The following is a 23,911-nucleotide window of genomic DNA, read 5'->3' as shown; positions in this document are numbered from 1 at the left end:
CTGCTGGAGTTTCCTTTCAAATGTAGATTTCTTTGTCGTCTTGAAGATCCATCTGTCCTGGTTGTTCTTTATAATCATACAGTTATTTAGAAAACAATTATAATATAATTTCTGACAGTAAAAACTAAGCACATTCAAATTAAACAGAAAAGAAGACTGGGACATTTCTACTTTTTGAAAGGGTCTATTTTTGGACCTAGACCTTTCTGTCTGACCTTTTCTCTAAAGACACAGATCCATTACAACATTGACCTCTTGTAATTGTTTGTCTCATTGCAGCTCTGGCATTTTAAAACTTAATGGTCCTTATCTGTACACACTGGACAGCTATCATCAATTATCTTCTTGTTACAAACATCAAAGGGGCCTCTACACTATAGTGACATGTGCAGCATCGAAGGAAACCTGCACAAGAAGAATCAGGAAGATTTCAAGAATTGGAATTTTCTGATAAAAGAAACAAAGCAAACAGTTTGTCAGCTAATAAAAAGTACAATAAAAAAAAAAAATAACAATGTCAAATTAAAAAAACTTTTTACTGTTAATATGTTTCTTACTTATAAATAAAATTATTTAAATGATATTTATTTACAGAAAAGTATTCATATCTGCTTAGACGTTGTTTTCCGGTTTTTCTCTTTTTCTGTATTTTTAATTACCTCGCTATAAAGAATTCTGTATTTAATTAACTGTATTAACAGAAAAGCACAATTAATAAAATGTTCATCTCATACTGTTATGTGAACTGTTAACTATATGTCTTCTTTTGTATAATACAGAAATAAGCCGCATGTGAATGAAGGAGCAGTGTATTGAGAAATGAGAGACATCTGCTGGTGGTTACGGGGAACTGCATTATGAGTCAGTCCCACGGTAACATTCCATTTTCACGTCATACGTTTAATTATTTATTATTACATTGTCAGGGACACATGCACAACTCATTTTAAGACTCAAATTAGTGAATGCTTTTTAAGGGACATATTTTAAAATAAAAACAGGGATACCAGTTAGCCTAGAAAAACTTACATATATTTATATTACACACTATATTACATTAGAAATAGATACATTGTAGTAGTCTTTGTTACCGTGCTTTTTAAATGAATAATATTTAATGAATATAAATATCTCACCTCTATAAACATGTCTAACTGTTGTTCACATAAAGCCCACACATCAATAAACACAGGGCAGAGGGCCTAGAGGCTGAGGCAGGGAAATTATGCAAACTGGTTGCTCTAGGTTGCCTTATTTTCAAAAATGTTTTTTATATCATATCATCTGTAGTTAGGAAAAAATTAAGTGGAGGTGGAGGGAAAGAAAACATTTGTTCTCGGGTGGTGTGGCATAGTAATTAAAATACTGTAAACCAAAAGTCTTGTGTGGAAAAAATAAACTATAACTAAAGTCTATAAAAGTTAAGGCTCAACAGGTAAAAGTAGGTTAAGGTGTAGATCATATACTACTTTTAATTAAGTACTATATTAATTTATTAATTAATTTACCAAAAGGATACCCGAAAAGAAGAAACTCCGCAAACCTCTCAGAAAATGATTTCATCTTGTAAAAACACTTTTACCCCATTATCTGTCACTTTGTAATCTGGTAGGATTTTTGCTTTGCACTTCTTTCTTTTCCCACACTGGCTAAACCAAAGTCATTTAAAGCTAAACACCCTCTGGCTCAGCCTGCTACAGTAGCCACGCCCCCAAACTCGCACGATTGGCTGCGCGGAGGTATGCGAATACAAAGAATACATGTAATACATACACACGTTTCATGAAAACAAAAAAAGGGGGAAAATATTCTATTTGGAACAATTCAACCACGAATGGAAATCGCTTCATGAGCAGCAACTTTAGAAATCTTCCTTGAAGAAGAAGAAGAAAAAAAAACATTTATCTTTGTATCTAGCACAAAACTATCATTAGACCCATAATATGTTTTAACCTTTATTCTTTTTACTTTACAGACCAAGCTTCTCTTCAAATAAAATAACATTAATAAATAATCAATCAACCAGTCATTTTATTTTCTTCCAAATAATTACATACAAATCTAAAATTACATGAAGGTGAGAAAATTATGAGAATTTTTCCCTCTTCTTCTTTTCATTTTGGAGTGAACTATGCAAGTACAGAAAATGCTATGGCTGTAAGTGGTACAAAGAGCTATCTACTATTGGAATCCATTCCCACCGCCACACAAAGCGAAAGGAGTCCAATTCAAGTTTTTCAACATTTATTTCAGCATAAGTGGCTCATAAAACATCTCAGACTGTACCACTTATAAGATTCTTGTCTTTAAAACCCTCAGTATGCAGGCAAGATCAAAAATTTAAACATGGCGGTGTCCAGCGTCACGGCTATGTCATAATTTTTACATCTTCTCGACTGAAAAAAAACAAATGGGTTTCAAACTGGACATGAGAAATATTGCCACAGATGGTTGCGAGTAAATACAAACAAGACAAAATAAAACCAGTGGCTCAGGATTCACACAAGTGCTGCACTGGAACTTTTATAACATTATACAGTGGTAACTCACAATATGTCGATTCCAGTCTTTTTACAATAGTTTACGCTTCTTTTAACTCAAGTCAGTTTTCTGTGAGCGTGTGCGATCACATTGACATACTGCTACATACTTTACTCAGTGTCATAATAAGGCAATGTGGTACTGAAATGAACAATTTCACTAAAAACAGCCACATCTATCAAGTGAACAGTTTTGTTTCATTCCAATTATCAATGGGAGAGGGCATCATTAATAACGACCATAAGCATTTGAATGTAAACTGGCCGTTAACCTCATTTAAAATCCTTGAACATTAAAGAAGTGGGTAGACCATATCCATGTTCCTCAATAAAAGATACGAAAAATAACGAAGAAAAAAAAAAATACATTCATAAACAGAACTGTTAAGCCACACCCGCAATCCAGTTGAAAAAAATGAAACATGGATTAAACAAATGTACCTCTTCACAATGGTTCGGGGAGGCGAGACGTCTGCTCTACCCTCTGCTTTTCTTAAGCTTGGCACAAGAGACTAGGATGAAGCCTTCTGGTCCACTCAGACAAGAGCTGTACTGGCTTTAATGCAATATGGAGCTACTGTACAGAACAATAGTCTCCGAATTAAACACACTGCGCTGCTTGTGGCAGTGTGACTGATATCGCTGGTACATCGACATTAACCCAGTTCCCTGAGAACGCTAAAGGAATAAAACCACAGCAGCACACAGGATATTCAATAATATTGGATAGATAAAATGCGTAGGATAAATCAAAGGAAAAAAGAAGACAGTGAAAATATGGACTAAGCATATGACTTATGACTCCAATAACTGTTACTGCCTTAATTTCGGTTATTCCTTTCTGGAAATAGTTGATAAAAGAACCAAAACATGGTTGTACATTTTCACATTTTCAAAAAGCAAAGGAAATTCAACGTGTTGCTGAGCAAGGAAATTAAAAAAAGGATGCAAAGTGTAAACAAGGTACCATGGACAAATGCAAGCCTACTGACATAAAGTCACACAAACCGAGCATATACAACGAAAATCTAATCCTGTGCAATTCACGGTCAACCGCTTTCCCTTTTCATCAGCATTCATTGGTGAGTTTTTTTCATCTGTGCACATGTGAGGTTTGCTTTTTAGATTTTTTTTTTTTTGTTGTGTACCTTTGTGTTTTCGCACATATGTACCCATATCGAGGTGCTTGTTTTGGCTTTAAGCAAATGTAATGCTCATGTGAGAGTTTGTTGCAAAATAAGGGTCTTTTCCTGGTTCAGCGAGTCTGTTGATCGGCTGACAAACTCCTTCACAGTTAATGCCTACAAAGTCCAATACCCACATATAATATATATATATATATATATATAAAAAAAATAAGTTATTGCCCATCCGAAAAAAAGTGCATCTTATATTCAAAAATATCTTTCGCTCCATGATTTCCTCTCTTCTTCAGGATCCTGAAACCCAAATCCAGCATTTTCTAAGTGATCGGGGGGAAAGAGGAAAGGGGGCTTGATGGCTTGAAGGTGTGCCGGATGTGCACTTAAGAAAACATGAGGAGGAAGTGGAGTGGGAAGTGAAGGAGGAGGAGACAAAGAGTTGTCCAGTTATGCAATCACCATTGGAACGTCATCTGAAAAGCCACTAATCATTGGAGAGTCTTCATCATCGTCACCTAAAGAAGAAGAGAGGGAATAGAGAAATAATCTTAGCAGATGATATTCATAGTTTAATAAATATTGTACTAAAGAAAATGAGCTGAAATGAACTAAACATAATGAATGTGACCTGAACTAAGCTGAATTGAAATGAAATAAACACTTGTTTAACAAAGAGCTGACGTGAACTACACTGAAGTAAAGTAATTAATTATAACTTAACTGAAACTCAAGTGAAATTAAAGAAACTGAACACAATACAACTAAACCAATCAAAACTATAAACAAACTAATGAACTAAATTCAAAAGTAACTAAATTTAAACAAACTTAACTGAATTAAACTAATGTCAAGTGAGCTAAACAGAAGTGAAATTAAGTGAACTAAAGTGATCTAAACTGAAATCAACTGAGCTGAATGTATATTGAACAAGTCAAATAAGCTAAACTGAATTTAAATTAACTGAACTAAACTGAAGTGAACTTAACTGTCAACTGAGCAAAACAAACTGAACTAAAAGTAATTGAACTAAACCCAAGTGAGATGATCTGAATTGAGCTGAAGTGAAATAAAGTGAACTGAAGTCACTGATCTAAATCCAAGTGAACTTGAACTAAACTAAACAGAAGTGAACTTAAACTAAACTAAACAGAAGTGAACCTAACTGAAGTCATCTGAGCTAAAGTGAAGTAGAGTGAAATGAAATAAAACACACAGTGAAGTGAACTGAGCTCAATTGAATTGATCTAAATTGAAACCCAGACGTCATCTGAGCTAAACACAAGTAAACTGAACAAGAATTTAGTGAACTTAAGAAGTACTGAAGTCAACTGATCTGAAGACTACTGAACTAAACTGAAGTGAATTAATGACACTTCTCTGAAGTGTACTGAAGTAAAAAACAGATTTCATGAAAGGCAGGAGACGTACCCAGCTCATCTCCTGAGGAGAAAATGGCAGAGCCCAGACGAGAGTTGTAGTGGCTGTTAGTGAAAGCGGTGAAGCTGTGCTGGAGCCGACGGTGTCTGAGGTAAAGCACCACCAGGCCTCCACACACACCCACCAACAGCAGGAACAACACTGGAACCACCACCGCCGCCACGTCTTCTGATTTACCTGACTGAGATGAGGCATCACTTGGCCCTAAAAGACGTCGAATGCGTCAAAATCAATGTCTGGCTCCACAAATGGCCATAGAAATACAGAAGCAAAATGTTTAATGTGTAAAAGCTCATGCCTGCTGCTTTGCCCAGCTCATCATATAACAGCACTGCCGCCTCTCCACACAGCTGGTTGTTGAGCAGGCAACGCACCCGCACTGAGAACGTGTAGTTATGACCCACCATCAGGTTGCTGATCCTGAAGAACGTCTCCGTTGTGTTACCCAGACTCTTTGTGGAGTTAGTGACACTGTCATGCATGTACACCTCGTAGCCCTGAAGAGTCAGACCATCATTAGAGATACAAAAGGAAATGGGGAAATATGACAAAAAGGAAAGTCGTTTCAGACATGGATGAACCTCTTGTTAAAAGATAATAAAACATTTTCTTTGTGCTGATGTGCACCAACACATCATGCACAATAAGACTAGAAATACTCATTAACTGAGAAAATAGAGTCACATGTTGATTTCATGTTGACATTAAGATTCTGGTTTCTAACCCTGCTCTCATTGAAGGTCCGGTCCTTCACAGCCACGCTCTTCCAGAAGAGAAACACATGATCCTGTTCTTCTAAGATCTTGAGGGCCTCAGGCGCAGGCAGAGGAACTTTGTGGAAAAAAAAAAAACATGCATAAATATACAATGCAGCAAGGAATTGTGCATATATTAGAACTACACTTCCGTTCAAAAGACCCTATACCAAAACAAACAAAAAAAGGTTTAAATACAGGCCTGTGGCTCTTAATTTCAATAGCATTTGTATGAAAACTATATTCACTGAATGTAATTAAAAAATTGAGAATCGAATCAAATCGAAAGCTTGTGAATCGAAATCAAATTGTATCGGGACATCTGAATTAATACCCAGCCCTAGTCAGTACAATGATTTTTCAAGAAAGTAATGTTTTATTCAGCATGGATGCATTAAATTGATCAAAAGTGACAGTAAAGACATGAATAATGTCATATCAGGTGCTTCACCGTGCACCACAATGTATGCTGGCCATCATGCCCTAAATTACGTTAAAAGGTTTAATTACAGTAAAACTAATATAAAATTTTTTTGTGTTATTCCTTATTTATAATACGTTTCAGGCAAGAGAAGAGACGGCTCTACCGGTGTTGAGTGTGTAGCTGGCCTCTTTGCTCATGTTGAGCAGCCTGATGGTGATGCTGTAGCGTCCTCCAGGCTCCAGGCCCTTCAGCGTGTACTCCACCGTGTTGTTTTGAGTCGACACCTTATAGTCCTGCTCCGTTTTACGAACTGTATCTCTCACGTGCACTGCATACGTCTGAGATATAGACACACACAGAGATGCTTGAAAAACCCCATCTTGACACATAAATAATGTTTTTATAATTAAAAATGAACAAAGACTTGGCTATGTGGTCATACCAAAGGACTGCTGGGAGAATCATACGGCGGCTGCCACTTCAGAGTGGCCTGTGTCTTATCCACTCGCACCTTGTGTAGATTTCGAGGTGGAAGTCGGTCGTCGGGGATCATCTTCACTACAGTGTAGTCAGATGGAGGCCCGAGGTAAGGAATGCTCACCCTCACCTGAGAAACAAACACATATACCCTTCATTATGGTGCTAAAGTGGATCTCTAAAGTGAGGAGTATGAGGGTGAAGACGAACCAGGAAGAGGTACTGCTTGTCGCTGTCTACGATCACAGTCAGACTGGTGGAGGTGGTGTTCACCCTGTGAGGTCTGCGGTACAGATCCAGGAAGGATGTGGCGTAGAACACTCCATACATCTATAAAAACATAAACGGGTTACAATGACGTCTTTCTAGACACAAAGGACCCATCAGGGAAATGTCAGCAAAATGTTGCTTGTCCAATTTCTATTTCAATTGCGTAATGATGTACAGTATAAAGCACAACTCACACAATTGTCACCTTCACATCAAGATGCTTTTGCTTAGTCAACGCAGCAAATTTGGGTGATTAAACCCGATGCGAAATGTGCATGGGGTAATATTTTCCCCCTCACAGCAGATTCCCAAATGCATAGATTCCTATTGAAATTTTGTTTAACAATGGTAAATGTGACTGCACCTTTAGCTAATAAAAATTAATGCTTTCCTTGATCTCATCCTGTAGTGTTCATTGTCTTTTATTTTCACACTTGTAAATAAAAAAGCGCAAAGTTTCTATGAATTCAAAGCGAATATTTGTAAAAGGCTAGTTTATTTTGTAAAAGTGAGCAACTTAATAGACTCACTTTTCTTGTGACCAACTTAAACACAAAGAGAAATCAATTTTGCCTGTGAAATTTTGCCAAGCAATGATAAATATGACTACACTTATAAAGCCAAGAACAATAAAGATAAAGATTTACTTTATTAGCAATCACACAAACACACAACGGACTCTGCTATTGATTTACATTTACATACCTTTTTTTTGGACTATAAGTCGCACCTGAGTATAAGTCGCATCAGTCGAAAAATACGTCATGAAGAGGAAAAAAACATATAGAAGTCGCACTGGACTATAAGTCACATTTATTTAGAACCAAGAACCAAGAGAAAACATTACCGTCTACAGCCGCGAGAGGGCGCTCTATGTTCTCAGTGTAGACTACAGGAGCACTGAGCAGCATAGAGCACCCTCTTGTGGCTGTAGACGGTAATGTTTTCTCTTGGTTAATTTCTCTTGGTTCATGTCAAATTAATTTGGATAAATAAGTCGCACCTGACAATAACTCCCAGGACCAGCTAAACCATGAAAAACAGTGTGACTTATAGACCAGAAAATACGGTATATAACCTGTGTTTGAATGGGCCTTTAGTCTCACCTCAGCTTGAGGGCCGGTCCAGCTGCACTCTACAGCGGTCTGGTTGAGCGCCCGGGCCTTCAGTGACGGCTGGGCAGGTCTGGTGCCTTTGGTCTGCTCGCGTATCAGAGCAGTAGGACTGTCTCCATCATCCGTGCGAGCCCAAACCGCCACCTCGTACACCGTCCCTGCTGTCAGGTTAGAGGCTGTACAGAAAACAGCACACGCATTTAATACAGCTCCAGAAATGCTGACGGATGTTTGATGACTGTGAAGTGTTTTACCTTTCAATGTCCTAGAAACAGTGAAATTCCAGCTCTCTTTCACATGTTCATCAAATACCCACGAAATGATGACAACATAGTGCTTCACCTGACACAGAGAGAGATCAGTATTATATTTAAATTAGGAGGAGGTCATAAACGCAACCCACACACAGAAAAAAAGCAAACCGACTGACCTGGACTTTATAATCACCGGTGATGGACAAAATCATGGAGTCTTCTGTGATGCTGGTGATCTCAACAGCAGGAGGAGAGAGAGCTGGAAGACACACACAAATATTAAGAAAACTGTTTACAACATTGATAATAAATGTTTCTTCAACAGCAAGAAAATAATCTTACCAACCCCAAACTGAATGGTAGTGTATGCACATTTCATATCACATGTTAAAAATCTTTTTTTTTTTTTTTTTTTTTTAATCTTACTATCCATTATTTAGAATGCCTAATTTTATAAGCCGGAATGGCCTTATACTATGAGAAGGCCCTGTCTCATTATTATTAATGATACCACATTACTTTTCCAGTGATATTAAATTGCAGATACAAAATTATCTGTTTATATTTATGCTGTAAAGGGAGTTTAAATGACACTCAATAGGTTTCAACCATCCTGTAAGATCAAATCCTCGAGAGTAAGTGTCCAGCAGGGGGAGCTAGCGCTCCTCTGTGAATGTGTCTTTTGCGTTTAAATAATTTTTGATACCTTTTTGAGGAATTATGGATTTAATATTGGTCCAGTTTCCCACGCCTCTGCTTGTGACAGCAGCCACCTGACAAATAATAGAAGGTTAGAAAAAGCTATGATCCCTAGAAGCATATGTGAAGCAACTTCATGCAGGTTTTTAGGGTGTCTCACCCTGAATCTGTAAAGCGAGCTGGGCTGCAGGTTCTGCACTTCTGCATTAGTGCTGGTGCTACGTTGGGAAAACCACTCCGCACTGTCCTCTTCACTGTACTCCACCTGCACAACACACACACACGAGCTGGTTAGATATAAGTATGGGTTGATAAATGCTATGAAGTACTCAAGGCTTTTCACTCACAATATACTCCCTGATGAGTCCATGTGCTTTATCAGGAGGGCTCCAGGAACACAGTACTGTCCCGTCCTCAGCGTTGTCAGAGCTCAGCTGCAGATTCTGCGGAGGGTCCGGCACTGCCACACAAACACAGTCGTCAGCATATCTCTTCCATATAAATCTGAGTTGTTCCATGAATCCTTTTAGAGACTGTGCTGCTAAGACAGACTTACATCCTTCTGGTGTGCGTAGTGTGAGAACTTCATTGGTCTTGTATTGTTTGCTGAGACACTGAGTCAAAACCTTCACCTGGTAGGTGGTGTCCGGCTTCAACACGGTAAGAACAGCAGTGCTTTTATTGCTGTGTGTGTCTATGGACGTCCACTGCTGGTCACCCACCGGCCTGGAAAATACATACAGCTTTACATTACAGACTCATGTGGACTTGACACATTTACTGTTGGGTGTAGATCATGGGTTCCTTATATACAGTATAAATCTAGTATGGCAGATTCATTATAAAACAAATTAAATGTTTTGCTGCCAGGCCATCAGCCCTCCTATGTCCTATTTAATTAAATTTTACATATATATATATATATATATATATATATATATATATATATATATTTTTTTTTTTTTTATGTCGTATTCTATTTTTGTAAATAATACTGATGGTTAATTGGTCTTTTTTAAATTCAAAGTAAAAAAAAAAAGCTTAAAACAAACAAACAAAAATAAAACAATAAAAACAAAACAAAAAATAATAATAAAGGTTAATTGGTCTGTGGTTTTTGGTACAAAGCTAAAGTGGTCCATCACCTGAAAAAGTTAAAAAATAAATAAATAAATAAAGAACAATGGTCAAAGAGCAAACAAAGAGGTCTGTTATTATTATTTCTTATTTAAAATGGTCTGCCACCTGAGAGAGCTTTAAATTTAATTTAAATATAAACACAACAAAAAATAAAACCAAACCAAGCCAAAACAAAATAAATAAATAAATAAATAAATAAAAGTTAAGTGGTCTGTTTTTTTTTTGTTTTTTTTCACAGTTCAATTTGTCCGCCACTTGAAAAAGAATAGAAATCTCAATTTTTTATAAATTCAAAGCATGAATTAATACCTATAGTTGATGACAAAAGAGCAGGAGGATGCAGACATATTTTTGGGCCTTGACCATGTAAGTGTCACAGCTCCAGAAAAGTTGACACTCCACTGTAGATTCTGAATCTTGTAGACCCTCAAATCCACTGAAAAAAGGAAAAACGGAGAATCACCAAGAGGAGTCAGATTTCAACGGCAGATAGACCATGAACGCCCCTCAGTGTCTCACCAGTGCAGTTGTCCTCGTCACTCCGGTCAGAACAGTCTATGAAGCCATCACACCTCTCGCTGTTCAGCACACAGGCCTCGCCGTCCGCACAGAGAGTCCCATCCACACAGAGCAACGGACCGTGAGTGGCTGGAAAACAGGGAGTTCTGTTAACTTACATTTACAGGTATGTGAAGACACAAGCCACACCACCCCATATCCCGTTTATGCAAGTATATACAGTATAATGTTTGTTTAAATTGACAGTTTTGAGATTTGACAGTGTATGGTTGTCTTATAGGCACTTACGACAGTTGTCCTCATCAGACCCGTCCTGGCAGTGAGGCTGTCCATCACAGCGCTTCCAATCAGCAATACAGACTGGAGGTTTCAGGCACAGGAACTGATCTTTAGTACAGCTGCCCGATGGAGGAAGAGTTGCCACTGGAGTCACTGAGCCTTTGACTTGAAAGAGAGACAGAAACAGCAGAAACCAAAATGATAAAGTATAAAAAGCATTAATATTCGTTTTTTTTTTTTTTTTATTGAGGTGAGATCTGAAATCAGTTAAGAAATTCACATATTAATTACAATAAAAAAAAAATAATAATAAATAAATATATTTAAAATAAAACGTGTGGTTGGAAACAATTTAAAAATTTACTTTATTTTTTTTTTAAAAATAAATAAATACATAAAAGTAGTATGGAAACAACTGACATTCTTTTATTTCATTAATATTTTAATTCTATTTTTTATTTGTATTTTTTTAATGTCATCATTATTAAGTGATAACACTCAATAGTATTAAGTGAATTGCATAAACTGTGAAAATGAAGTGGCGCTCTGGGACTACCATGTCACTGAGCACCTCTTAGCTGAAAAGCATGAATTTGCATGCATGAACATGAATTTTGAATGCCACACTAGGGCTGCACGATGTGTCGTTAGCATCGATAGCATCGATATTGCGATGTACGAATCCACAACATAGTCACATCGCAGTATGTGCGATGTAGGCTGTCATAGTTGATCCGTTATTCAGAGAGAGAGCGCGAGAGAGAGAGAGCGAGAGAGAGAGAGAGAGAGAGAGAGAGAGAGAAAGAGCGCGAGAGAGTGCGCAAGAGAGCGCGAAAGAGAGAGAGAGAGTGCCACGCCAGCACGCTCACTGTTTTCAAACATCAGGAGCACTGTCTTGCTCTCTCTCCTTCGCGCATATTAATCAATTGACATGATGGTGTCGATGTTTAAATCATTTAAAATGAGAATGTAAGTGTGCTCACCCCACTTTTGTTTGTAAGAAAAAAATTTGATTAGATTTCATAACGCAATATATATCACAGAAAAATAAAATATCGCAATGTCATTTTTTCCCAATATTGTGCAGCCCTGTGCCAAACATAATTAAAAATAAGAATTTAATTTGATTAAGCTTAATTTATTAATGCAAGAAACGTTTATTTAATTGTAGCTAAAGAATTATATCATCAATATATACATGTACATTTTTATATAATATTTTGTGATGCTATATTTGACAAATGGCTACTTTATATATTTTTTTCAGGATTCTTTGAATAATAAAAGGTTCAAAAGAACATGTATACACAAACATATAGAGAGACAGAGAGTGAGAGCAAGAGACTCTTTCACAAGCCATATGTTTGACACCCCTAGTATCGGGTAGGAAAAGAGAAGAGGAAGCACCTGTGGGACAGCCCACTTCATCGCTGCCATCAGGACAATCAGCGTAGCCATCGCACACCCAGCTGTCCACAATACACACGCCAGAACCACAGCGGAAACGATTAGGAGCACAGGTAGCTGGACCTGGCTCAGGTGTGTGAGGAGCTCGGCCACCTGATCACAGACACAACAGAATTCATTCTAATTAATCCACTGAGCATTTTCTTTATAGGTTCTGACTGGGCAAGAACACAGTGTACTGGACTGATTAGTGTACCTGAGCATTGGGATTCATCAGACCAGTCACCGCAGTCATTTTCTCCATCACACTTCCACCAGGCGGGCACACAACGGCCGTTCTTACACTCATACTGAAAGTAATGCGAGCAGCCTGGCTCATCGGTCGGGGACGCTGAAACAGAAAGCACGCAACTCATTAGTAAACACAAAAACAAGATAAACACCACTTCCTCAAAGTTGTCCCAAGTACGACTGGACTGGACCTTATTAATTGAATGCTCTGACTGAAAGTCTATAGTCTTGCACAAGCAAAATTCTGTCTAAAGAAGTTAAAGCTCCCGCTCACCACAGTTGGCCTCATCAGAGTAGTCGCCACAGTCGTCCATGCCGTCACACTTCCACTCCAGGGACACACACATTCCATTAGAACACTGGAAGCTGTAGCCATCACATGTTTTCTCAAACTCAGGGTTCATTGCTGTGGAGGTGTAGAAGAACTAATGAAATTACAAAACATTGCATTTGTGCTCTACCCAAGGTCCACAATTAGGACTGTCAATCACGATAATTAATTAAATTAATTACACGATATGCCCATAAATCAATCAAATTAAGTTGAAAGTAAGTGCATATCAATTTTCGCGGAGAAGCTATTATGAATAAATTATGACACTATGAATTACATACAATATTGTAGCAGACAAGGACAGCATATGAGAAATAAGAAGCAATACACTGCAAAAAGTGGCGAATATTTTAAAAAACACAGAAATGTAATAATACATAAACTGCATTTCTATTTCTTTATTATCAGTAAGAGTTTTTATGAATGCTAAATAAGAGAAACTAAATAAGAAATGTATACTAAAATAATAAATATTCAATTGAACAAACATGAAAGTTGATGTGTTTCAAATGTTACAAAAGATTTCTATTTCTAATAAACACTTGAACTTTCTTTTCATTAAAGTATCTTGATAAAATCTATCACTGTTTTCACACGATGCTTAGACAGCAAATCCATTCACAATAATAATTTTACTGATAATAATGAGAAATATTTTTTGAGCAGCAAATCGGCATAATTAGAATGATTTCTGAAGAATTATGCGACACTGAAGACTGGAGTAATGGCTGCTGAAAATTTAGCTTTGCATCACAGAAATTAATTACATTTTACAATATATTAAAATAGAAAATTATTTGAAATTGTAATATCAAACAAATACAGCACTAGTGAGAATAAGAGAATTCTTTCTAAAAATTATTATATAACAAAACTTGTAAATAGTATATTTAAATTAGATTAAATAATTTCTCAAGGAATATCTTAAGGAATTAAAATTCAGGTAAATGGTCATAATTAAATTTGTACATTTATTTCTACATACTTGTATTTATTCATATAATTATTTGCACTTAATTTACATGGACAGTCCTAGTCAGAAACACATAATGGGCCTTTTGGCCATTTCCTCCTGTGAAGGTTTTCTCATGGTCACATTTCAGTTAGCAAATTTGTTGGACTCACAGCAGCCAGCATATGTCGGGTCCTCATCAGATCCATCGGTGCAGTGCCGGGTACCATCACACACCAGAGACTGGAACAGACACTGTGCTCGGTTTCTGCACACAAACTCCATATAGTGTGCACAGAGTGGACCTGCAAAAACAGATCCCTTTTATTTCTCTAGTTCTAATTGCAACACAACAAACAATTCCATTTATTTAAGAAAGCAATACCGCAGTTTTGCTCATCAGCGCCTCCTGGACAGTCCTCCACACCATTGCAGTGAGCACTAGCGGGCAGACAGGTGCCATTAGAACACAAGAGGCCGTTGCACTTTTCTCTACCTGAAGGACGAACCCGAAAGTTACACAAAATTATGCATGAGTGAGCAACATGATGAGAGGAACTGATGCTGATGCATTTGGTCTTCCACAGAAAAAAAGAAAATCCAATGGTTGACACTGGCATGAGGGTGAGTAAGGCAGTGTTTGAGACTGACCACACTGGGCAGGGTCCTCGTCTGAGCCATCCTGGCAGTCGTCATCTCCGTCACACACCCAGCGCTGAGGAATGCAGTGACCCGTCTGACACTGGAAACTACTGCTCTCACACGTGTGGTGACCCACTTTATGTGACAGAACGAAGAAGAGAGAGACATTGAGGATGTAGATGTGATGTATTTCACTGCGTATTTCTTCTAAATTTGTCTCTTTTCTCTCACCAGTACAGTTGGTCTCGTCTGACCAGTCCCTGCAGTCGTTGTCCCCATCACAGCGCCATGCGTCCCGGATGCACACACCTTTTGCACAGGTGAACTCTCCTGGGCCACACTTGTGAGACACTAATAGAAAGCAGATACAATATAAGCACTGCATTTATGTTTACAAACAGAATATCCACATTTTCTTCAATGCAGAAGTAAGCCTATGGGGGAAACATCCGGTTCATTAGCCGCTACAGGTAAATAACGAGGAGAATAACAACGTACAGTACACGGTAAAACTGTTTGCACTAAAAACCAGTGTGTTCATAATTAATTGTAGTGGTCGACCGATATTGTTTTTTTGACAACCGATGCTGATACTGATATCTTGGAAAGCGGGCGGGGGATGGGGGTGCGGGGGGGGGTGATAGCCGATATAAAGCAGATATAATTTGTAAAAAAAAAAAAATCATATTTAAGCATAAGCATTTTGCAGCATAATTTGAAATCATACGTTTAAAGTTTTAAAAAATTCTATTCACATGGACCGACCATCACACAGAGAACACGTGATAAAAATTCACACTTCACAAGATCTCACAGCTAGATTCATCTAAGATTGCAAGGTTTGTGTAATTAAAAGTTCATTAGCCATTCACAGATTTGTTTAAATTATGTAAATGCGTATTTGCTTAATGCTGATGGCATATAATGTTACGCTTTCTATTACTAATAATATAAAAGCAATCGTTATTATACTTGTTGTATTCTTGTTAATTCCTTTTGTTTAACCGTTCTATCTGATTATTAGACAGGCTTCTATCCGTATTAGACAGAACTGTTAACAACGACAGTAAACAAGAGGGAGAGTGTGAGCACTGTGTGCTAAGGCGCTGAGGTTATTAGTGCCTTCAAAATAAAAGTCTGACACGCCATCAAAATAAAAGAACACATCAGCCAAGCAGAAAAACGTATCGACCGATACCAATATTTGAAAAATGCCAAATATATAACGTTTAGCTTAAATTATTAATTTGAATAAACAGTGTTCATAAACCGCTGCTGAGGTAGTATTCTCAAGTGAAGCGAATTGAGGCTTGGACCCAGTGCTTCTTACGTCATCACTAAACAACCAACTGTAGGTCGACGACTAATTAAGACAAAACATTAAAATAATATAATAAGACACATCAACTTTCAGTAACAAGCAGTAAACTGTTTTGTTCAGCTAAAAATAGCTTGACAGAGTTGACGCAGAGTGGATTCAGATTAGACTGGAAGCCAGAGAATTTACAAATGTCCCTTTTTTTATGACAAGAAAGAGGTGGATAGCTTAAATAAAAAGGTGATTACTTTTCAATTCAAGTAAGACCCATAGTTAAACAGATGAAAGAGGTTTAATGCAAAATGTAAATCTTGTTAAAAAATTATTAAAGCATGTTTTAACACGGTTTACAATAAATTAACAGGAAAAAAAATATTCATTAACAAATTGTATTTATATACAGCATTATAATACTTTATACATATAAACAACATTAATAAAAAAAAGTGTGCAAATATGAATAATTTGATCAGATCTGAACTGTTTCATGGAAAGAAAAAGTTTTAACTGATTGAAACCTGATTGCTACTAAGTTTAATTCAGAGCATTAATAATTCAGATGATTATCTATATACTATTGTTGTATTTATTAATATTTTTAATTATCTTTTATATTTTTTATTTTATTTAGTTTTATCAATTTTGTCATGTGCTTTTATCATTTTCACCTTTTAAATAATTTTTATAATTGTAAAAAAATAATATATTTCTATTCATTTTTGGTTTATTTTTTTTATCTCACTTTATTCAATTTAGCTCTTCAATTTCAACTTATTTCAGTTAGTTGCCAAGGCCAAAAGTGAATTAAATCTGAATATTTATAATTCAGAGAAACTATAAAAAAAACATCACCAAATTTATTTATTTTTATTTTTATTTTTTATTATTTGCAGTTGCAAGATGGGGCATGGTCTTTAAACTGGTCTGTAATTTATTCTTTAGGAAAGTTTAAATTAAATTAAATTAAATTAAATTAAATTAAATTAAATTAAATTAAATTAAATTAAATTAAATTAAATTAAATTAAATTAAATTAAATTAAATTAAATTAAATTAAATTAAATTAAATTAAATTAATGCATTTAGCAGACACTTTTATCCAAAGCGACTTACAGTGCATCCAGGCTACCAATTTTTACATATATCATATCAAATATGAATTAAATAGCGAATTAAAATATTGCAATGCTGCTTAATTTTATAAATCACCCACAAAATCATCTCAGATAGTGTATAGTGACTATTTGACATATAGCTCTAAATACAAACACATACCACAATGCTCCTCGTCGCTGTTATCGCCACAGTCATCCTCATGGTCACACTTGAAGGACTGTGGAATGCAGGAACCCGAGGCCACGCAACGGAACTGGATCACAGAGTCACAGGAAGTGGTGGCTGCAGAGAGAGACAGATATGAAGCACAGAACATACACATTTCTGTCGTTTTATATGAGCCAGGGCATATGACGTGACTCACGGCAATCCTGTTCATCGCTCATGTCGCCGCAGTCGTTGTCACTGTCACACTTCCAGATGCTGCTGATGCATTTCCCATTAGCACAGCGGTGCTGGTTTGGCAGGCAGGTGTGTTCTGATGGGCAGAAAGAGTCAATAAAAGCAAAAATCCATTTAAACTTCATAAAAATGTTTAATCAGCATTTGGAGCTTTTGATATGTGACACTTTTATGTCTGTCAGACCTGTTTTAATGCATGTATTATTGTGGAGCTGGTATCCACTGGGACACTGGCACTGATGCTCTCCTGAGGGTAGGATGGTGGAGGAAACTCCATCAGGGCAAACACAGTGATGCTTGTTTTCAGGCTGGGGAAGACACAGAAGACTGCACGGCTGATCCACACAAGCATTCTGACCTACAGGAGAGAAAAAAAAAACTTAAAAGAATATTTCTGTATCCCATGTAAACCAGTGGGACCACTGTATAAAGATGAGCCCATGAAATTATTATTGATAGTTTTGTGGTTTTATTGCTTGTCTGTTAGCATTTATGATAGTTTACTCCTAGAAATACTACTGAAAAATATCCCTAAAAGTTGCACACACAAAAAAATAATAATAATATTTTTTTTACAAATACAAAGTATATTTCTCTATTCTTGTGTAAACAGACTAAATATTGATGACACCAGTATTATTTTAGTATCACTGATGTACTATTATAGTTTGTTGACATTTAGAATTTTATTTTTATATTTTGTGTTTTCATTTAGTTAAAGGTTTAGTGATTTTTTTTATTTATTTTTTATTTTTAGGATATAGTTTTAGTTTCAATTCAGTTTAAATTATTTTAGTACTTCAAATTAAACTAAATTAAAATTATGGTGCCTTGGCAGCTAGCAACAATTAAAATAAAAAACGTTAAGTTTAAGTGTTTTTATTTTAACTTATTTTATTTTATTTCCGTTGATGCTTATTTTATTTTAAGTATTAAAAGAGTTTTTATATTTTTAGTTTTAATGAAAATAACTCCAATAACTTACAATAAAAAGCAAGAACTACAAAGATAACAAGGAAACAACTAATAATAATAATAATAATTCTAAAATTAGAAATTTCTAAAATTTCTAATATTCATTTATTTTGCATTCATAAACGCTATGAGCTGACAAGTGAGATTTTGTGGGACTGTTACATAAAGCAAAGGCAACTGGCCATTAAATTAAATCAATAAATAAAGCCCTGCCACCACTATCCCTCTCATGATCTTTAAAGGTGTATTTCCCATGTTTCAGAGCGACTGTCTCTCCTCAAGGACTGACCTCTGTTTTTTCCCTTGTAGAAAATCTTGAGATCCATCACTCCTGTCAGTCTGCCCACAAGCATCTCAACGTCTGGTGAGCCTGATTTAGGTGCTTTGAAGATTCCCAATCTAGACCAGTCATCCCAGTACAGGTCATTCTACATCAACAAAGGGTTTATGATCATTAAAGACAGTTTAATATCAATTGCATCGTTCCCAGAAGTGATTATATTGGGCTTACCTTGAAAACAGCTATAGAATAAGGATGAGGCAGGCCCTCCATTATCACAGTACGGCGCCCTCCATTAAAGTCTGCTCTTTCAATGCGGTCTCCATACGCCTCCGTCCAGTACAGCCATGACTCATCGGTTGTTATGCCGTTGGGCCAGTGAACTGCCTCAGACACAATGCAGGCAATGTTGGAGCCGTCCATCCAGCTACGGTAGATGCCTGCTGTGTGATTGCCCCAGTCTGTCCAAAACATCAAGCTAAAAAAGACAGCACATGCAACTTAGTGGTTAGGGTGAAGGGAGCATGCGGATTGATTTATGGGAACACGCTACCTCTCCTGTGGCATGGTCGTCAGGGCTCGAGGCTGCTCCAACACTGAAGAATTGACCAGAGTGCGTCTCAAGTCTCCATCAGAGTTGGACACCTGGAAGAGAGACAATGTGAAGATGAATGCAGGAACAAACGCCTGTAATTGATGTTGCTGTAGTTGTTTTAAGCTGCGATTACCTCGATTTTCTGAGCACCAGCATCCACCCAATACAGCAACCGGCTGATGGGGTCGAATGAGAGCGCCTCCACGTTTTGTAGGTCCTTTTGGACAATCACTTCCTGTCCAGAGCTGCCATTTAAACACAATCTCTACAACACAAAAGCAGATAAAAAAACTAATTAAATTAATTTAAAAAAAAAAAACTAATTTAATAATAAATATTTTCTTTAATTTCTTTTTTTTTACATAATTTTTTAAAAAGTTTATATATATATATCAGTATACATCATATGAATCATATATATATATATATGTATATCAGTGTGGCCTCAATGTAGGCAACATTTTGTAAATATTTCAGTTTTTACGTAGGGATGCACCAATATTTATATTTTGATAGCAAAAAGCTGCTGATTATTTTTGTAATGAACGGTGACTAAAATATCCAATATATTCTATAGAATTTATAGAACAACAAATATTAAACCAAACTAAACAACAAAGTTAAAAACTAGTTTAAAATAATTAGTTGCTGAAGCTTTAGCAATTATTTTTAATGTGAACTAATAAACATCAACAATACATACACAAATTTACCCGACACAATAAAGGACAAAAAGGGTTCAAATAAGCAGCATATTCTAGAAAACCAAAGAATGTGTAGGATTTGGATTTATTCAGGACAAAATAGGACAACCCATGAAACTCATCATCCATGTAACGGCAAGAAGATCAAATTAATTTACATTTTCTGCAGCACTGTGAATTTTGAAGGGGCTGTGTTTATTAGAGATATGAAATGTTATAATTGTTTGTGTGTTGTTAGCTCAAGCACATTGTGTTTTTCCATACTTGTGACTTTGATGAGACCAATTTCAATGCTTTCACATACGTTTTCATGTCACTGTACATATGGTACCGATCCCTAGTTTAATGTGAGTGGACGTTTATTCACCTGTATGGTGTCCAGTGAAACATCAGCCCAGTATAGACAGTTCTTCTCATAATCAAAATCCAGAGCCACAGCGTCGTTTAGACCTGAGAGTGGAAGCGGCTGGTCTGTTCCTGAGGCCAGGTCATAGCGGTGGATGGAGCTCCTCACCGAATACAAGATAAACTCATTACTCTCTAAAAAAAAATAAAAAGTGGGTAATAAGTCAATAAGTAAGAGGTGAAATAAAGACTCTCACAATCTAGAGAAATACATGGCATATTATATCTGAACACTCCAATGAAAGCATTTAATTTCAAAGCTACTGACAGTAAAAGAGAATTGTTCCTTTTTCTGTTTCAGTGCAAATCCTAAAAGAAAACTGATGGCACCGCTGAGAGTCACATCACTTCCTTCTCCTGCTGGATCAGATCTCAGCTTCTGAAAGGGCTGCTTATTTACTCCCAGCGTCCTCTAGACAGAGAGGCACGGCAATCAACACGGCCACTGAAGCGCAGTCAAGTGGCTGAGCGCCACAATGCCAGAGAGAAGAAGCAGTCTAGACAGCGACGGGTCTTAAGAACAGCTCGGTGGGGAGACGGGCTTTGATCACACTCCAACAATCCTCATTTGATTTTCAAATCCCATCCACATCACTGTATTCAGTATAGGTTAAATCTCCATCAGGTGTCAGTGAATCAGTCAATCATGTCATCGCAGCATGGTCATTAACTATCTCATCTTATATAATGGACTTTTTTGGTCGTGTAAATTTCCTGACTGTCGTTTTTGATACATATACAGTACATTTAAATTTGAGGCCGTGTTATGAACTTTGACTCCACAACTTCATGTTGCTTCCCGTAGGATTGTGTGGTGAGCTCGGAGAAGATGATTGTGTAAGCTGAGGAGGAGGATCTTACTGTACCTCCCACAGGACAAGGCAGCATTTCTCCATCCAGCCGAGCTTCAACATCTCCCCCACTGCAGCTGTCTCCAGAAACCTTCCTGTACCTAAAGTGTCAGACGACACACCTTAACATCAGTGGATAGCACTTACTAAACTTCACAGTTAACTTCTCTTCTTGAAGAACTTTGTATATGTAATAATCTATTTGTAATAATGACCAATAACCAATACATAGCTGATATTATGCTTTTATATGCTTTTTATATGCCAATACTTTTATATGCTACTTCTATGTTATGTTAATTCTGAATGTTGGTTTTACATGCTTTTCCGATTAAATGAACTGTAGGAAACTGAATGAATGACCACTACATAAATAAAAAATATGGATACCTGCAGTAATGATGCACTATATTGAGCAAAATAATCACAAAATATCTATTTCAGTTTTCTGAAACATGGTAGTGTATGCAATCAATAGTGTTATTTGAAGGATGAATAACCTCATTCTCACCCTTTGCTGCGGCGGTAAGTGGTGCCCACTGGACAGGGTACTGGTGGGGCATAAAGGTTACCAGAAAACTCAGGATCAGGCATGCACACCTCGAGAGACAGATCCTCACTCAGCTTAAACCCATAGTCACTGCAAACACACGAAGATGACACAATAAAGCTTTGGAAAATGACTGGTATTCAAGGGAAGACAATGGCAACATAAGAAAAACATAGATAGAGTGGGTTTTGGCTCGTACCACTCATAGTCCTGTCGAGTGCAGGAGCAATTGGTTAGAGACACAGGCCGGTCAAAGTCCTCGCCGTTGAAGCAGGTGGCATGAGGAGAGCGGCGCTTGTACACCATCTCTCTGCCGAGCAGACAGTCATTTCCCCTCTCGTCAGAAGGAGACCAGCGTTTATAGTCGCCCTCCGTGCACGGCACACCTACAGTAAGCGCACATAACATCAGATGCGCAGCTAGAGAACGGACAGGTAAGACATTGCTAAACAGTTGCTAAGCATTTTGGGATGGCTCCTAAGAGAGTGCCATCTGAATGCTTCAGGGGAGCTGCTTTGGAGTCCTAAGTGCTTGCTAGTGTGTCACCAGTTGGTTTCTAGAGTATTCAGGGTGGTTTCTAGGGATTTTGCTCTGTGTGGTGCACCAATTAAAAGCACATTGTTCTCTTACCAAGCACATCACTAGCGTTGACCTGCAAAATGAGCCAGCTGTGTGTCTGGTCTGCGTAAGAGCCGAAGATAGTGAAGATGGTGCTCTTTTCACCCGGTTCGGTCAGCAGCTGGTACACATACACCTCCTGCTCTGAGAACTGGAACTCTTTCCAGGTTTCCCCTTCATTAGTACTGAACCTGAGCCAGCAAAAGACAAGACACAGCTATCAGTAACCTCCTGATAGCGACATTAGATCCTTAAAGGGTTACTGACTTGAGTGTTTTGGTGGAGCCACCCTGCGCGATAGCCATCAGGATCCCTCCATGGTCTCCCCAGGTGTAGAAATGAGGACCAGCCAGGGCCTAAAGAACATGCATATCCATTACATGGAACAGCAAATGCTACTACACTTCTCATAAAAGACAGGTAATATAATAAGCGCTATTTTAATGGCTAGCAGCATAATTCGTTTTTTTTTTTTTTTTTTTGTCTAGTGGTAAAGTTCTTATTTATTATGTAAAGGGAAACCGGTTCTGGATTAACATATAATTTCCCACCAAAATTATAAATAAATAAATAAATCCCAAGCAAAAGGGTGATTATGCTTTATGTTAAAAAAAGAGCTGATTTTATATTTTGGTTCAAAAGAAAAAAAGCCAATTCATGATTACAGCTGAAAAAATTAAACAATCATTAACTGAACGAAAGAAAAAGAATAAACAAAAGCACAAAAAATATCAAGATTTAGACATGTGAATTAATTTCCTGATTTCTGTGTTCTATGCAAACCCAAATTTTACCTAAATAACCTTTGGTGAAATTGCACAGAGATGCAACTGGTTCTCACCTCTCTCCATCTGACCCCTGCACTGCTGGATACATACACATTGGGCTTATTGGCCAGATTCTTTCCCACAGATCCTGTGCAGAAGTAGACAGAGAGTGTGTGTGAGAAAGAGAGAGAGAGAGAGAGAGAGAGAGGGAAGTCAATTTTTACACTGCATCAGGTGTCATGTATCACAGGCCTCGATTACAACTGATATCAGATGACCATCTGACAATAGTACAGTGTTAATAAGGTGAAATGGGGTATTTATGTTTCATGATGTAAACCACAGGAGAGATATTCACAAGCTTATCTGACCACTTCATATTTGTTTTCTGTTGATAACAATGTGTCAGCTTACTCAAGATTCAGACCGCAAGAGACAAAACAGCAGAAAATTAGCACAAAGAGGAAGAAACCCAGCAAAAAGCAAGAAACAAAGTGTTCCTGTCTCATTTTAGTCTCACCACTATGACAAGAAGTCCAGACAAGCATGTTGTCAGTCACCTTCTATTTCCCCCCCCTGACATCAGAATCATCATTTTCAGTTTTTTTGATGTCATGTGTTTCGTTGCTGCGTCACCGCAGCTGTTCTTGTCA

The 23,911-nt window shown here is 37.2% G+C and overlaps 1 protein-coding gene across 1 annotated transcript in view; it reads right to left on the bottom strand.

The window, feature by feature from the left end:
- Nucleotides 1–2,227: 2,227 nt before the first annotated feature.
- LOC128029243 (sortilin-related receptor) overlaps nucleotides 2,228–23,911 on the bottom strand; it is a 49,333-nt gene continuing 27,649 nt past the window's right edge. Inside the window, exons 11-48 of the mRNA XM_052616887.1 lie at nucleotides 23,333–23,406; nucleotides 22,759–22,847; nucleotides 22,504–22,682; nucleotides 22,073–22,259; nucleotides 21,835–21,963; nucleotides 21,339–21,424; nucleotides 20,435–20,607; nucleotides 19,497–19,628; nucleotides 19,322–19,413; nucleotides 19,000–19,246; nucleotides 18,778–18,916; nucleotides 17,698–17,871; nucleotides 17,476–17,589; nucleotides 17,271–17,393; nucleotides 14,909–15,028; nucleotides 14,687–14,812; nucleotides 14,421–14,531; nucleotides 14,209–14,340; nucleotides 13,024–13,155; nucleotides 12,715–12,849; nucleotides 12,459–12,611; nucleotides 11,061–11,216; nucleotides 10,773–10,901; nucleotides 10,563–10,689; nucleotides 9,670–9,839; nucleotides 9,461–9,573; nucleotides 9,274–9,378; nucleotides 9,121–9,187; nucleotides 8,591–8,673; nucleotides 8,415–8,502; nucleotides 8,152–8,336; nucleotides 6,986–7,105; nucleotides 6,741–6,905; nucleotides 6,462–6,636; nucleotides 5,844–5,950; nucleotides 5,418–5,616; nucleotides 5,111–5,323; nucleotides 2,228–4,197 (exon numbers count right to left, since the gene is read on the bottom strand). Of these exons, the coding sequence (XP_052472847.1) occupies nucleotides 4,130–4,197; nucleotides 5,111–5,323; nucleotides 5,418–5,616; nucleotides 5,844–5,950; nucleotides 6,462–6,636; nucleotides 6,741–6,905; nucleotides 6,986–7,105; nucleotides 8,152–8,336; nucleotides 8,415–8,502; nucleotides 8,591–8,673; nucleotides 9,121–9,187; nucleotides 9,274–9,378; nucleotides 9,461–9,573; nucleotides 9,670–9,839; nucleotides 10,563–10,689; nucleotides 10,773–10,901; nucleotides 11,061–11,216; nucleotides 12,459–12,611; nucleotides 12,715–12,849; nucleotides 13,024–13,155; nucleotides 14,209–14,340; nucleotides 14,421–14,531; nucleotides 14,687–14,812; nucleotides 14,909–15,028; nucleotides 17,271–17,393; nucleotides 17,476–17,589; nucleotides 17,698–17,871; nucleotides 18,778–18,916; nucleotides 19,000–19,246; nucleotides 19,322–19,413; nucleotides 19,497–19,628; nucleotides 20,435–20,607; nucleotides 21,339–21,424; nucleotides 21,835–21,963; nucleotides 22,073–22,259; nucleotides 22,504–22,682; nucleotides 22,759–22,847; nucleotides 23,333–23,406 (5,117 nt within the window). The 3' untranslated portion in view covers nucleotides 2,228–4,129. The remainder of the gene's footprint in view (nucleotides 4,198–5,110; nucleotides 5,324–5,417; nucleotides 5,617–5,843; nucleotides 5,951–6,461; nucleotides 6,637–6,740; nucleotides 6,906–6,985; nucleotides 7,106–8,151; nucleotides 8,337–8,414; nucleotides 8,503–8,590; nucleotides 8,674–9,120; nucleotides 9,188–9,273; nucleotides 9,379–9,460; nucleotides 9,574–9,669; nucleotides 9,840–10,562; nucleotides 10,690–10,772; nucleotides 10,902–11,060; nucleotides 11,217–12,458; nucleotides 12,612–12,714; nucleotides 12,850–13,023; nucleotides 13,156–14,208; nucleotides 14,341–14,420; nucleotides 14,532–14,686; nucleotides 14,813–14,908; nucleotides 15,029–17,270; nucleotides 17,394–17,475; nucleotides 17,590–17,697; nucleotides 17,872–18,777; nucleotides 18,917–18,999; nucleotides 19,247–19,321; nucleotides 19,414–19,496; nucleotides 19,629–20,434; nucleotides 20,608–21,338; nucleotides 21,425–21,834; nucleotides 21,964–22,072; nucleotides 22,260–22,503; nucleotides 22,683–22,758; nucleotides 22,848–23,332; nucleotides 23,407–23,911) is intronic.

Source organism: Carassius gibelio, chromosome A15 (assembly GCF_023724105.1).
Source record: "Carassius gibelio isolate Cgi1373 ecotype wild population from Czech Republic chromosome A15, carGib1.2-hapl.c, whole genome shotgun sequence".
NCBI lineage: Eukaryota > Metazoa > Chordata > Actinopteri > Cypriniformes > Cyprinidae > Carassius > Carassius gibelio.
Note: the sequence above shows the minus strand (reverse complement) of the source record. Positions and strands in the feature narration are given on the sequence as shown.